The sequence below is a fragment of the Podarcis melisellensis genome, assembly GCF_964234715.1.
Source record: "Podarcis melisellensis genome assembly, chromosome: 2".
NCBI lineage: Eukaryota > Metazoa > Chordata > Lepidosauria > Squamata > Lacertidae > Podarcis > Podarcis melisellensis.
Genome location: NC_138529.1, coordinates 99,068,521 through 99,083,395, shown reverse-complemented (window position 1 = coordinate 99,083,395; position 14,875 = coordinate 99,068,521). Strand labels below are relative to the sequence as shown.

General features: G+C 44.3%; 1 protein-coding gene across 2 annotated transcripts in view; it reads right to left on the bottom strand.

Annotated features, from left to right (window-relative positions):
• Positions 1 to 437: 437 nt before the first annotated feature.
• Positions 438 to 14,875, bottom strand: part of PRICKLE2 (prickle planar cell polarity protein 2) — a 251,802-nt gene continuing 237,364 nt past the window's right edge. For both annotated transcript variants that reach the window (XM_081901626.1, XM_081901627.1), the window contains one exon: positions 438 to 3,159. In XM_081901626.1, coding sequence (XP_081757752.1) covers positions 2,291 to 3,159 — 869 coding nt within the window. In that variant the 3' untranslated portion in view covers positions 438 to 2,290. The remainder of the gene's footprint in view (positions 3,160 to 14,875) is intronic.

The window sequence follows — 14,875 nt, the reverse complement described above, 5'->3', positions numbered from 1 at the left end:
TAAACCATGGCTAGTTAACAATGTGCAATAGACAAAATGGGATGTTTCCACCTGTGAGTGTAAGTCAAATGATTGCTGCAGACTGTACTGCCATTCCCAAGATCCAGGGGTTATGAGGTGAACCTGCAGCCCACACAAGTTCCCTTGCTCTCTTATATGTCATGGACAGCTTTGTGTGCTTAAGCTGCATTGAAATGCATTGGGAACTGTGTTCTTCTGAGATGTCAATGGGGCACATCAGAATGATAACAGACACTGTGGGTTCTATTTCACTGAGCATAAAATGAGTCAAAAGGAAATAAATATATACCCCCTAATGAGATGACAGCGAATAGAATCTACTGTAAAAAACACACACCAATATATTTTCTGTTCGGGCCAATATGTTCATTCATCGAAGCCAAGAAAGTATTTCTTTTTATACATCACCTTGTTTCTTTTTCTTTATTTTTTTTGAAAAAAAAAATCATAATTATCACATTCTCCTGATGCACAACAAAAAGATTCTTAGCTGTGCTATGGATACATCCGTATCTGAGATTTCCTTCCAAGTCACTGCTTTCCAATAGGCAAGGCCATCTGTTCCCTCAGCGTTACAAGTACATTGATCCAAGGCCTGTTCCATAGTGGAGCTGGAGCAGGCCCAAAGACCCCATTTCTTAGGTCCAACTGGAGAGTCAGGGCTCCCACACCTGTCTGTTTGTTTGTCTGCCCCATTCCACTCACACCAATTTGGGTTTTGCCATCTATTCCCATTGACTCTTGTTCTAACAGAGCCACCCAGTTCTCCGCAGGTGTTGTAAGCTGGCAAGATCCTATTTAGCTGGGGGTCTACTGAAAACCCGTTTTACAGCCTTGTAGTAAAAAGTACAAGAACCAAAAGGGAAAAAAAGAAAAAAAGAATTTCCTTCTTTCCCGCTGTCTCATCTGAAAACAATATAGAACACATCTGGGTGTCAATCTCCCAATTGTTTAAAGCATACAGAGAAAAAAATCACATCCACCATAGCACACACTACACTTTGAGCCCTATGTATACAACTACCATGTTGAAGCTGTTGTTGCTTTGTTCTACTTCCAAAGAATGGACTCCATTCTACCCTGAGGATAGGCCCTTCAAACTGCCTTCGTAATGGGTTTGAAGTGTTTATCTCCCAAGGGTAGGCTTTAAGTCTGACATGATTAGGATGTATTCGTTTCATTATGAATTTCAGAAGAAGGCAGTGTTGAAGTTACCTCTTGGTAATGAACAGCAGTTAACAAATGCCAGGAAACTAGAGCACCAGAAAACAATTCTATACTCAAAACAAGTTCATGCTGACACCACACAACTGAACCATTTACAACTGTTTTGGTCTATCCTCCCAAAAGTAGCTGAATTATTTTTTTTTTAGCGACTCCAGCCCTCTCCAAATAGATGTAAACTTCCTTCTTAGACCTGGGTTCTTTTTCCAAACATTTGGTGGTTACGGGTTTTTCTTAAATGTTGTTGGAAAAACAGCAACTTTTGTTTTTTTTATTTCGTTTCGGTAACAGACGCCTGTATTTGTTTTACAGAATAACATAAAATGCAAGTGTTAGTAGATTATTATTATTATTATTATTTAAAAGCAACCCTGTAGGCCTCCGCAAGAGCTAATGAATTTATAAGAGGCTCTTTTGCTTTTAGAGCAGGTGCAGAAAGGAAAGCCTTGCTGATCCAGAAAAAAAATCTGATGGCAAAAGAGAAAGCTCTGTTTGTTTAGCTCTAGCTGAAAGGCATGATGGATATGCATGAGTTTCCCAGGGACTCCTAAGATACAGAAATTCCTCTGATATTACAAAATACAAAAATATTTTTCTCCAAACTCTCATTTTCTTTGCATTTACAGAACAATAATGGAAATAACTTACACAATCTGGCAGAAGAATGACCAAAAGCAGGTGATGAAAATGAAAATCAAGAGAGAGAAAAATAACTAGAAGCTGGCTATAGAAAACAATGGCAACTTAAAAGATGAGGGTGAACTGTGTATTAAGTGGGTGGCAGCTACTTGTGGGAAGGAGGTAAATTTGTGACGATTACATGCTAAAATAAATTTTATCCCTCCCTCCATCCCCAAAATAAAATGTGCAAAACATATTCACCATGCCAACGATTATGACTATTTATAGACCCTTGTCTATGACCTCCTTCTTACAGCTCCCAGCTCGCCAGGTATTTCCGTTACAATGAAAAGCACTTTTAAGACCTACAACAGTGCAAGTTGATGAAGTAGTTACATTCTCCAACACTGCTTGGGCAACGTGGTTATGCTATGATGCAGTTTTTGCTCTTTTGTCTTTTCCGGCTGTGTAACTGTCCTCGACCACCTAGTGTGGAAGACTTCGGCATGCTGTAGGAGCCATATTTGTGAAGGAGCTCTTCGCCAGTGACGTACTGGAGGCGGCTGGGTTGCGGGATCGGTTCCCCGAGGAAGTAGCCTTCGTTGTCAGATTCGGAGGAGGAGGAGCAAGTCGAGCACCAGTCGTATTCAGCAAAGTAGGGTCCCCACCTTTCGCTAAAGTGGTTCTGCAAAGCAAGGTCCGATACGGTCCTTGGACACTGGCCGTACAGATTTCTCCGTGCGCCCTGCTCTGCCGTCTCTCGGCAACCTCTCTGCTGCAAGAACTGATCGTAGTCTTCCCTGGCTCGCAGAGAGGGCCTTTCTTTCAACTTGTAGCTCTGCTCGCTGGCGAGGTGAAGGGCGTTGTCTGAGCGGGAGCGCCTGGACCGCCGGGGCCTGTGGGGGCGATACCGCCGGTCGTCATCTCGGAGATTAGTTCGTCTTGGGGTGCGCTCGCTCATGGGGGGATGCCGGGCACCTTCCTGCCCAGCCAATTTGTTCCCCGGCATCCCACTGTCATAGTCAAAGCTCTGGTGCATCCTTCCACGGGACGGTGTGTCCCTGTACCCAATGGGGTTAGTGAGGTCATGCAGGTTGGCTTCCATATCTTGGTACTGTTGAACGGAAAGTAGGCTCCGGACAGACTCGGCGCTCCTGAACTGGACGGAGGAATTCAGGGTCCCCATGTTGCTCAGCTTCTCTGAGACATTCATTCCAGAATCTTTGCTTAGATCAGGCATGGAAAATCGAGAGAGATGCTCTTGCCGCTTGGCCCCACCATCCGCAGAGAGTCCTTTTGGAAACAAGGGGGAGGGGAAAGAAAAAGAATTAAAGACTGTGGTTTCTGTTCATTTCTTCAATGGTATTGGACTGCAAACATGGCTATTTGACCTCTGATGCTGTATCTCTACAAAGGCAGTGTAATTGTGTGTATGTAATACATTGCTGAGGACACGGGTGGCGCTGTGGGTTAAACCACAGAGCCTAGGATTTGCCAATCAGAAGGTCAGCGGTTCGAATCCCCGCAATGGGGTGAGCTCCTGTTGCTCAGTCCCAGCTCCTGCCAACCTAGCAGTTTGAAAGCATGTCAAAGTGCAAGTAGATAAATAGGTACTGCTCCGACAGGAATGTAAACGGCATTTCCGTGAGCTGCTCTGGTTAGCCAGAAGCGGCTTAGTCATGCTGGCCACATGACCCGGAAGCTATACACCGGCTCCCTCGGCCAGTAAAGCGAGACGAGCGCCACAACCCTAGAGTCGGTCATGACTGGACCTAATGGTCAGGGTTACCTTTACCTAATACATTACTGAGTGTTTTTCATTACTTAGACGGTACAAAGGATAGGGACTGGTATGATGGGTCAAGGGCTATTGGGTGACTGTCCCCATTGAGCTCCATCAAAGGAGGTGTATTTAGGTAGTCTGCACTTTGTGCCAATCCCTTGATTCCACTGCTGCCTTAGACAGCTGCTGGAAAGGGAAAGGGAACCCTCCTCCTCCTCAGACACCCGTCAGCAATGGCAGCCTCTAGGTTCTCTCTGTTCCAACTCATTGGCCGCTCTTACCATGGCTGTATCTAAATGTTTATTTGCTATTGCTTTCTGTCTGCATTTTCACGCATTTCTCCCCAGCTAATACACATTATTCAGGCCATATGTGAAGACGCTAAAAAAACCAAAATGAATCTGAAAATTCAAAATATGAATGAGATTCTTCCTTCCAAAAAAAACTATGCCACAGATAAATAACTATGCCACAGATAAATAACTTTTGGAATGGACAGCAACATTATACTAAAAATGACCAACAAGTCTCCTTATTCATCAGAATGCACCCAACAGTTGCTTGAGAGCTGAGTAATTGAAAGCTCCTGAAAATAATTCGTTCCTTCATTCACTCAGTTGAATTTTGCATCATCCAAACAGAAAGAGCCCTGACAAGTTAGTCTTACCACAAGCCCAAATCTACCACCATACTAGAAAATTAATTCTTAACTTAAAATACCTCACTTTTATGTAAACATAACTACACGAAACATCTACATGAAACTGCTAAGTGGGGTTATCTGGAGTTTTGGAGGATGTTATCAGCAATATGCTTATGACACAGAACTCTACTTTTTTTTTTACACCTGCAGGTGAGGCAGTGGAAGTGCTGGACCAGTGTCTTGCCTTGGTAATGGACTGGATGAGAGCCAAGAAACTGAAGCTCAATCAAGATAAGACTGAGACAGTGTTAGTGGGTAATTCCCTAGACCAGATGGGTGGGAGATGGCCTGCTCTTGATGGGGTTACACTTCCTCTGAAGGAGCAGGTTTCTAGCTTAGGGGTACTCCTGGATCCTTTGTTGTCACTTGAGGCTCAGGTGTCCTCAGTAGGATGAGGTGTCTACCATCAGTTTTGGCTGGTGGCCCAGATGCACTCCTATCTGGACAGGGATAGCTGAACTTCTGTTGCCTATGCTCTGATAACCTCTAGGTTAGATTATTGCAATGTGTTATACATTGGGCAGCCCCTGAAGAGGGTTCGGAAACTTCAGCTAGTGCAAAATTCGGTGGTCAGGTTGCTCAACGGAGCAAGACACTTTAAGCATATTACACTGAGCCTGGCCTGACTGCACTGCCAATTAGTTTCTGGGCCCAATTCAAAGTGCTGGTTTTGACCTGTAAAGCCTTAAACGGCTCAGGACTGCAATACCTCAAGGGCTGCCTCTCCCCATAGGAACCAACTTGGACCCTGCAATCATCATCTGAGGCCCGTCTTTCCTCCTTCATGAGAAGTTGGGAAGGCAACAACATGAGAACAAGCCTTTTCTGTGATGCTTCCCTGTTTGTGGAATGCTCTCCACAGGAAGGCTTACCTGGTACCTTCATTACATATCTTTGGGCACCAGGCGAAAACATTTCTCTATAACCAGGCCTTTGGCTGATTGACATTCTATGGCTTTTTAAATGTGACTGGGGGGGGTATTGGTTTTATTTTCTTATGTATTTTGTATTCTCATCCTGCATTTTTCTGTTGTGAACCACCCTGGGATCTTCAGCTGAAAGGCAGTATACAAATTTTGATGATGATGATGATGATGTTCTTTGAATATCCGTGCACAAATTGAAAATTTCAGAAAGCAGCGTGAGAATTTTCATATGCAAATGTAAAGGTTGGTCAATGTGACTGATAATATTTCCTCAGGTTTTACCTCACGTAGATACATATGTAACCTTCTGGTCAGATGTGATGTGAGAAGAAATAAGTGATTTTCAAAAGATATATTTCCTTACTGTGAAGATGATTCAAGTAGCAATAGCCATTAGTTTGCCTGTTGCTTTTGCTATATCTGCAAAATTCATCTTAAGGATTAAAAATACAGGATCCTGTCAGAATTTTAAACCATCTATTCCATTTTAAGTGTACAGGGTTCACTTGATAAAAGCAATCAGAGCTTTCTGGTGACTCATGATGGAAAACAGAAATAGGAAGCTTCTAGAACAGGTGTGTGGGTGTGTCCATGTGATTCACTCAGTCTCCAATATATTTTCTGCAAGTCCACAGTTTGGTCAAGTTTGTCAGATTCTCTCTTTCAACCTTTTTATGGTTTGCAGCTCTCGTGCTTTGGAAGACAAGCTTGAAAATCTGCTTAAGAAGAAAGAATAGGTTTCAAAAGCCTCTGAATTGCTAGTCCCTTCCCCCCTTCCTTTCAACCACTGTGATGAAACTTGTTCTTGGCTACAGCAGCAAAGTCTGAATGAATGGCTTTGGAAGGTTACTGCATGTATGACTGTGTGAGGGATTTGAGAATGGTAATATCAGCACATCTGGAGTTACTGGAGATATTGACTAAATCGGCCTTAGATCCCAATATTTTGGGCGGTATTTAGCTTTCTGTTCATTTTACAGCAAAAGGCTTGACCTTTATATACTTGCTCTATATTTGTACCATAGGAAGGATTTATGCTCCCCCCCACCAACTAATTGCAAGTCATTTGGAGCATGAAGATCCACTGCAAAATTCTTGCCATAATGCGTACCTGACCTGAGAACAGGCACAAGTACAAGTCCATACCATATTTGGATTTTTCACCATGGAAACTGGAAGTTGAAAAGAGGCCTTTTGTACAACGTCTGTGTGATACGAAGAGTAGCAGTTTTGTTCCTGTCCAGCAGAGGGCAGTAGTGCACAGGCACACGAGGGACAAGGCATGATCCACTCTAGCAATGTTTGTGCAGTACTTGTGGCAATAAACGTGAAAACGCCATGCCAACACACAGTAATCACAGGTCTGGCCTATTAAATACCTAACGGGCTGCCACCTGAAAGATGTGAGATGAAACCTCTGTTCACTTGTGCAGCCAGTGGGTGACCTTGGCTTGATCCCACATTTTCCGGCTTCCATTTCTCAACCTATAGCCCTTGTGGAATGGAAATTCATCCTACAGATCTTGGAGGAATTGCTTTGTGGCAAGGGGAGAAGGAAGAAAGGGTTGGGGACAACCTTTTAACTTCTTGTTTCCGAAGCTGTGGAACCCAGTAGGTGCTTGCTGTGATTCTTTGATATCGTAGAAGATATTAGGGAGGTTCTGCTGCCACCACACACAAAATGTTGGTGGTGAAAAATAGTACTATAGTGGCAAATCGGTACTGTGGGAATATATGGTGATTAAGCACTGTTTGGGGATGCTGTCAGGACAAGATAGAGTCGCTTCTGACTCACAATTCTATGCTTCTAGATAGGCTTTTACAAGAATTGGGCGAGCTCCTATACGTGGGACTATTAGGCCACATCAACACCATATATTCAAAGCATTATTAAACCACTTTAACAATCATGGCTTCACCTAAAGCATCCTGGGACCGTAGTTTAGTTTATTCGCCTGTAATTCCCAGAGTCTCCTGGGAAAACGGATATATTGTTAAACCATTCTGAAAAAATGTAGCACTATGAGAAGAATGGGGGTTTCCTAACAACTCTCCACATTATTAACAAACGACAGTTCCCAGAATGCTTTGTGGGAAGCCGTGACTCTTCATGTGGCACAGTGGTGCTTTAAATGTAAGGGTGTGGCCTTACTTTGAGGTGAGCCACCCACATAACATTAGCAGAGCTAAAGCCATGAAGAAGAAATGTTATGTTACACAGACAAGTTCTCCCTTGAAAAAGGCCAATCCCTTTAAAAAGCAGAAAATAGTGTTCGAGAAACGATCCAAAAAGACCTTTTCACTTTGAAATAGCTGCATAAATATTAATTAGGCATTGTTTTGGTCATAAATTGCAGGGCTGTCAACCAAGAACTTTTAGCTGATTAACTGTTTGGCTTTTAGCTGATTAAATTTGCATATATTACATTCTGCAACATCTCAATAAAAAAAAAAGCCCTTTTCCCTTGAGGATCCTGAAATAAGGTGACAGATTCTCTCCATGAGATAACATTTTAAAGAGAGAGGGAGTGACTCTTCCATTAGCCTGAGCTGACATGGTCCATGGCCAGGGGTGATGGGAACTGAAGTCCCGCAGCATCTGGAGGGCCAGAGCACTGGCTTCAAAATTTCTACCTTCCAGTAACCTTCTCCACACTGTTTTGTTTGTTGAGCAATCCTTGTTTGTTTTCTCTCCACTGCAAACCTCTGTTGCCTTGCGGTATTTTTGCCTGCACTGAGCAGGCACTCCAACACCTCAGCAACACATTCCCTGCTGCCCTAGTCGGTTGGCGTTCTTCAGCTGTGATTTTAACCACACCTACTTGTTAATAATAGCAGAGCCAAGAGCTACATGTAAGCTTGTTCATTACATCAGCAGTACTGAAATCTTTCAACAAAGCATTGATGTAGCTGGGAGTTTTCATTGTCTGAACTCGGTAATCCTTTTTACCCCCCCTTGTTTTGGAGAATAAACAGAATTCGTTCGACAAAGCGAGTGTGTTATGTGACTTAACTAGCATGCTTTCAAATTCTGCAATTAAAGCTTTAGTTGACTAATCCCACTGAGTGACTGACTGAAACTTGCAGCCCCGTGCGGCTAAAGTTTGGTTTTTCAGGTCCAAGCCAAATTCTTGCACGAGTCTGGAACCTGTGGGGAACTCTGTGCTCGATGGAGTTAGCAATTTTTAGGCTAGTCCTTTGAAAGAGGAACCTGTGGTGAGATGTTCCAGTCAGCCATTTGCCTTTCTCCCTGGAGGGCAATATGGCAACATGGAATGGAGGTCAACTTGAGCATAAAGCTGGCGCTAGAGAGAATAGCAACTATTAAATACGGCTTTAAAACAGGCCAGCTGAATGGAACTTCCACTTACAAAGGGAGTTTATCTGTACAGGATTTTGGCTGGCGATAGCATGTCCATCTTGCAAATCTCTCTGGCCTCTGTTGGAAACAGAATCCTGGCCCTTAGCCTGTGAATTCTTGTGTTCTTCAGACAAGCTGCCATAGCAATCCTGTGTCACCTTCTTTCTCTCCTTCTCTCCTCCACCCTGCAATGTCTTGCCACCCCGTTACTGAAGACGCTAAGTGTGTTTGGGATTGGGTCTGGTAAGGGCCCGGATGGTTAAAATGCATGCCATCTTGGGATCCATGATGGATGAAAAGCAAGGTGTATAATGTGAGAAAATAAATGCATGGAAACTTTTGATGTGGGGAGAGGAAGGAATGAAAGTCATTGGTAGGGCATGTGCCTTGCATGGAGGAAAGTTCCAGGTTCAATTGCTGGCATCTGTGATTAAAAGGATTAGATTGTGGGTGGTGTAAAAATATATCAAGGACTCTGAAGTGCTGTCACCAGCTATTGATATTGGGCCAGATCAGCCTTCCCTAACTTTGGGTCCCATCAACATCTGGCAGCATGGCCAATGGTCAGTGATGGAGACTCAGGCTGGACAAAAGTGTGAACTTGTAGTCAGAGGCTCCCTCTTGTCCCTGCCTCTCCACAACACTGGCTGCTACTGGTGAGAGAACTCCAGTGAAAATGGGATAGGGAGCAGAAATTGCTGCAGTTTGCATGTTTGTCTGTTGTCAACTTGGAACTCAGGCAAGCAACTCAGGCAAATCATTTTTGTTTTTTAAGTCCACAAGTGATGCAGAATCAATGACTTCTTTTTACATAACTCTGACATTTCCTTTACACCGAGATGAAAGTTATGTTGCATTAATTAGCAGGTATAAGACAAATAGCTTGGCGGAAACCGAACTGCAGCAGAATGGAGAAAGCGTTGCCTGTGACGAACGCAGGCTGGAATGGGAATTGCTGCCTTCTTACATCCCCAGCTGTTGGAGACGGAGGAAATGTACAACGCAAGGATTGGCATGTCACAGATGGCTATTATTGCACACTATGGGGAGGGGGAGGAGGAGGCAGCTTGACATGAGGTTGCCATTTTTGATGGCAGCCCCTTGTTTCTTCCTAACATCTAGTTCCAACCTTAATCACCAACCAGACCTCCTCAGGAAGAAAGGCAGACAGTCAGTCTGCTCGCTCATTAGCTCTTCCCGTCTTCTCCCTCCCCTTGCAGTTCCGGAGAAAAATCAGTTCTGTGAAAAGTTCCTGCAGTCAAGCAGCGCAGAGGTCAGCACTTGGAAGGACTGACTGCTAGTACAGGATCTCCCACAGAAGAAAGCAAAGCGCCCGTCCCAGAATGTGTACTGAAATATACCCAGAACTGGGTCAACGTCCCTCTTTACAGCTTTCTATAGCTCTCTCCATCTCTCTCCCCAAACCCCCCGGAAACAGACACATGGGATTCTCTGATTACTGGAGGGTTGGATTTGATTCTGGCAGCGATGTGAAACGCCTAGGCTGTCAGGATGACAGAGCTCAGAAACTATTTCAATTAGAAAAAGAATCCCTCCCCCCACGCCCCCCCAATGCCTTCAAAATCAAACACAGAAATGTTTATTTTGGCACTTGTTCTTTTTGTCTTTTGTCCCATTCCAACAAGCTTTCTGAACAAACTCATTTGCCGATTCTTCATCATTCGCCCTGAACCCAAGACATGCATCCCTGTCTGCAAATCCAGTTTATGGACTTTGCGAACTATGTACGGGGGAAGCGGGGAGGGTAAGATAATGCAGCTCTCTGTGTTTCTGCAAATATGATTTTCTAGATACTGGGTTTTGGCATCCGACTTTGTCAGGAACATTTTATTAAGATCAAATGCTAGTAAGTCATAAGATCTCGGCATGACAGCGGCCTCTGGCTCCTTGTTCCTGATAGAAAAGGCACCTGAATGAGGAAGATGCAAAATTCTCTTGAGAACGGCTGGGGTTGGAGGGGCATGTAAGGGACAAAATGTTTTGCTTCCAGGCACCATCACCAGAACACGGCGCAAGAACGATCTCTCTGTATGGGCAGAAACCCCGCAACTGTTGCATTCTGCGCAGCACCAACACACATTGTCAACGCCAGCTTAGAGCAATGGTCGACTGATTACCTTCACACACACAAAGTACTCCATTGTCTCTTGAGATGGATGGATGCCAACAACACAAACCAATGTCATAAGATCCCCAAGCGCAAAGTTGTAGATCACATTTACTTTCCATTTGGCTTCAAAACAAATGGTTAAAACAGGAAAGTTGGCATGCCACCCAATTTTGCCCATGAAGGAACTGAAACTAGTTGAAACTCCTAGCTAGGCTGTCTTAAACACAGTTGAAATATATTAAAAATTATAATATATGTCCAGTAGCACCTTAGAGACCAACTAAGTTTGTTCTGGGTATAAGTTTCTGTGTGCATGCACACTTCTGCGGGGATGGCATTTGCAACCGGGTATAGCAGACTCTTGCAAGGTGCCACGATTCTCAGTTGCAAATTGCTGGTCTTGGCCAGGGGTCCTCAAATTATAGCTTGTGGGCCGAATCTGGCCTGCCAGGGTCCTGAACCCGCCCCTCCCAACAATTGCTGAACCCGCCGCTGTCTAATGGGCCTATGGCCCTCCTCTCCCAGCCTGCCTGTCTCCATCGCCCCCTTCCCCAAACATCCCGCTGCCCGGGGCAGGGAGAGATTTACATGCATGATATACATGCCGAAGGCCGCTTTTGTATTTCATGAACACAGGCAGAGGCGCCTTGCTGCATTTCTGTTGCCATCTGGGCATTTCCTTCTTTTGCCAGGGTCTCCGTTAATCCCCTTCTCGCCATTCTTGGCACCGCTACAGGTGCTTCCGACCTCTCTTCACACCTAAAACCCCTTTTTCTTGGTTTCAACCCGCAGGTGTACCACAGCAAGGCACAACACACCCCACCAGTGCCGGATTTACGTATAAGCTGAACAATAGCTTAGGGTCCCACTCTTGGAGGTCCCCCCTAAAAAAAAATTAAAGAAAAATATATATGTATAGTGTGCATAGGAATTAGTTCATTTTTTTTCAAGCTAGAGTCCGGCCCCCAACAATCTCTGAGGGACAATGAACTGGCCCCCTGTTTATAAAGTTTGAGGATCATGGCAGCCTGCAAACCCTAACTCCGCTCAGCTCAGTCACAAAAAAAGATGGCAGTGAAAGTCAAACTTTGTTTTAATGGCTTGTTTTGCTTTTACCTGGCTTTAGCCAGCTCAGCCACCCAGCATTCCCACTCCTAAACAGAGTTTAGATCTGGCATACTTAAGCCAGCATAAATGCTGCTGGCTTTCTATATTTTGGATTGCTGCTTTAGTTATTAGTATAGTGAGTCCCAGGGACACGGGTGGCACTGTGGGTAAAACCTCAGCGCCTAGGACTTGCCGATCGCATGGTCGGCGGTTCGAATCCACGCGGTGGGGTGCACTCCCATCGTTTGGTCCCAGCGCCTTCCAACCTAGCAGTTCGAAAGCACCCCTAAGTGCAAGTAGATAAATAGGGACCGCTTACCAGCGGGAAGGTAAACGGCGTTCCGTGTGCTGCGCTGGCTCGCCAGATGCAGCTTGTCATGCTGGCCACGTGACCCGGAAGTGTCTGCGGACAGCGCTGGCTCCCGGCCTCTAGAGTGAGATGAGCGCACAACCCTAGAGTCTGGCAAGACTGGCCCGTACGGGCAGGGGTACCTTTACCTTTTTATAGTGAGTCCCTGCACTGGCTTTTATTATTAAAACACACACACACAAAGCACCCCTAGCTTTTATTAGCTTTGTTAGTTGTCATCCAACTTTCTAACTTTACTACAACTAAAATTATGGTAAGTTTTCCTAAAATCTTACAAACGTGATATCATGGCACAGTCTTGTTAAGTCTGAAGCATGCTGGGAGAGGTGTTTTTTGACATACGAACATCTAAACACAGAGCTTCATCTTCCCAAAAGAAAATGTACTTTTAATTTCCCTCCTGAAATTCTGGCTTGGCCCAGAGAGTCCATATGTATTTTGAAGTCAGCCTTGGCAAAGACAGGAGCTTTTGGCTGGTTTAAAGTTTGCTGAATGAGTAGATTATGTCATTAGTGCCTTCGCAGGGAGGTGTACTCTGGGATACTGGGTGGACTTCTGAGAACTGTGGACAGGATGGATTTCTGCATGACACTAAAGATGTCAACCAGTTATAAGACTTCTATTATTTTCATTTAACCAGCCCATTACAGGATTCAGTCTAAATAAATTTGCATTCAGCCAAACAGATTGGGGTTGGGTTTTTTATTTTATTTTTTAAAACAGATATTTACATGAGTGTAAGATAAATTAATAAAGGCAAATTGGGCCGACTAGAATGAAGCAACACTCTTAGGGCAATGGGATATCACCTGGCCCACCCACTGTTAAGAGTAGCCATGTTTTCTGTTTTCATGCACTTTTACAGTAATGCTCTAGAACCAACCTAGAATAAAAACAACAACTGCAGGCAAATCTAAACTATATTTCAGCCACATGGATTGCCAATTTAATCAACTATAGATTAAGTTGATTCATTGATTGATTAAAAGTAGCAGCCCAACTTGTGTCTGAACTTGTGCAAAGCAAGCAGAACTTTTAGAATTAGCAGAAGAGTTCCAGTTTTTGATTCAACCACCGACTCCATCAAGCTTGACTGACATGAAACCACCATTTGACTCACACTCCGCAGTCGTAAAATGTAGGATTTTAACTACTTGTATTATGCTTCCAAAAACATTTCTGAGACCTGTGGAGCATGTTTCCATGAGATTTCTCATTTCCAGCATTAAAAGCAAATGGAGCAAGCAAGAATTCAGATTTCCACAAAGACGATCACTTGGCCAGATGGCACAGGACACAGCAATCTTCTAAATAGCCGCTTAACCTTTGGGAGCCCATGGCCATACCCTTAATTATGGATTTCACTGCTCCTGAGTTAAATTCTATATTATAGCCTGGTATAGGATAAAATTCAGGGGTCAGCAAACTTTTTCAGCAGGGGGCCGGTCCACTGTCCCTCAGACCTTGGTGGGGGGGACGGACGGACTATATTTTGAAAAAATAATAACGAACGAATTCCTATGCCCCACAAATAACCCAGAGATGCATTTTAAATAAAAGCACACATTCTACTCATGTAAAAACACACTGATTCCTGGCCTTAGTTTGCCTACCCATGGGATAAATCCATACAATATACTTCTGAAGCACACTTGACCCAAGCAGATTTCCTAGTAATTGTAGGTTGCATTTTGATTGCAAATCTGCCCCAGCCCTACCAGCCTACAGAAAGCCAGAAGATGCAGTCACTGTGAATGGCTTCCCTCCTGCCTTTGTTTCCTTCAGCATCACAGCGAAAGTAGTATTAGAGGATGAAATATCTCTACTGCTATTTGCATCTCCTCTTTAGTTTCAAGCTGCCGAATTAGGTTGCCTTATTTGTGCTGTTTCATACAATATCGTATGGATTCGTTTTTGTTGGTATTTACTTGCAGACATGGTGATTTTTCATTGTTGCTAATATTTGTTTGTTATTTTGTAAGCCAATTCCATGAGAAAGTGGCATACAAATAAATGAATGAACTGGGAAGTCTCACGAGTCTCTAATAAAAAGAGGCCACAAGAGCTCTCCTGGATCAGATCAAAGGTTCATCTAGTCTAGCATCCTATATCCCAGGTAAAGTAAAGGTAAAGTGACCCCTGACCATTAGGTCCAGTCGTGACCGACTCTGTTGTTGCGGCACTCATCTTGCTTTATTGGCCGAGGGAGCCGGCGTACAGCTTCCGGGTCATGTGGCCAGCATGACTAAGCTGCTTCTGGAGAACCAGAACAGCACACGGAAACACTGTTTACCTTCCTGCCGGAGCAGTACCTCTACTTGCACTTTGACATGTTTTCGAACTACTAGGTTGGCAGGAGCTGGGACCGAGCAACAGAAGCTCAGCCAAGGAGGTGAAACCAAATGCCTCCAAGAATCCTATAAGAAGACCATGAAGCCAGAGCTGGATCTCACTGTGGCGCAGAGCAGCTATACAGTGACATGCTGCTTCTGAAGCAAGGTTTCAGCAGCATCCCAGAACAATAGTTTTGCAGGCAACATACAACCAGAGAAGGACTTTCTTCAAGAAGGCTCTTTCCACCATCCCTCGTCTCTTCCCACTCCCAACCCCCAACCCCGGAAGTGGCAG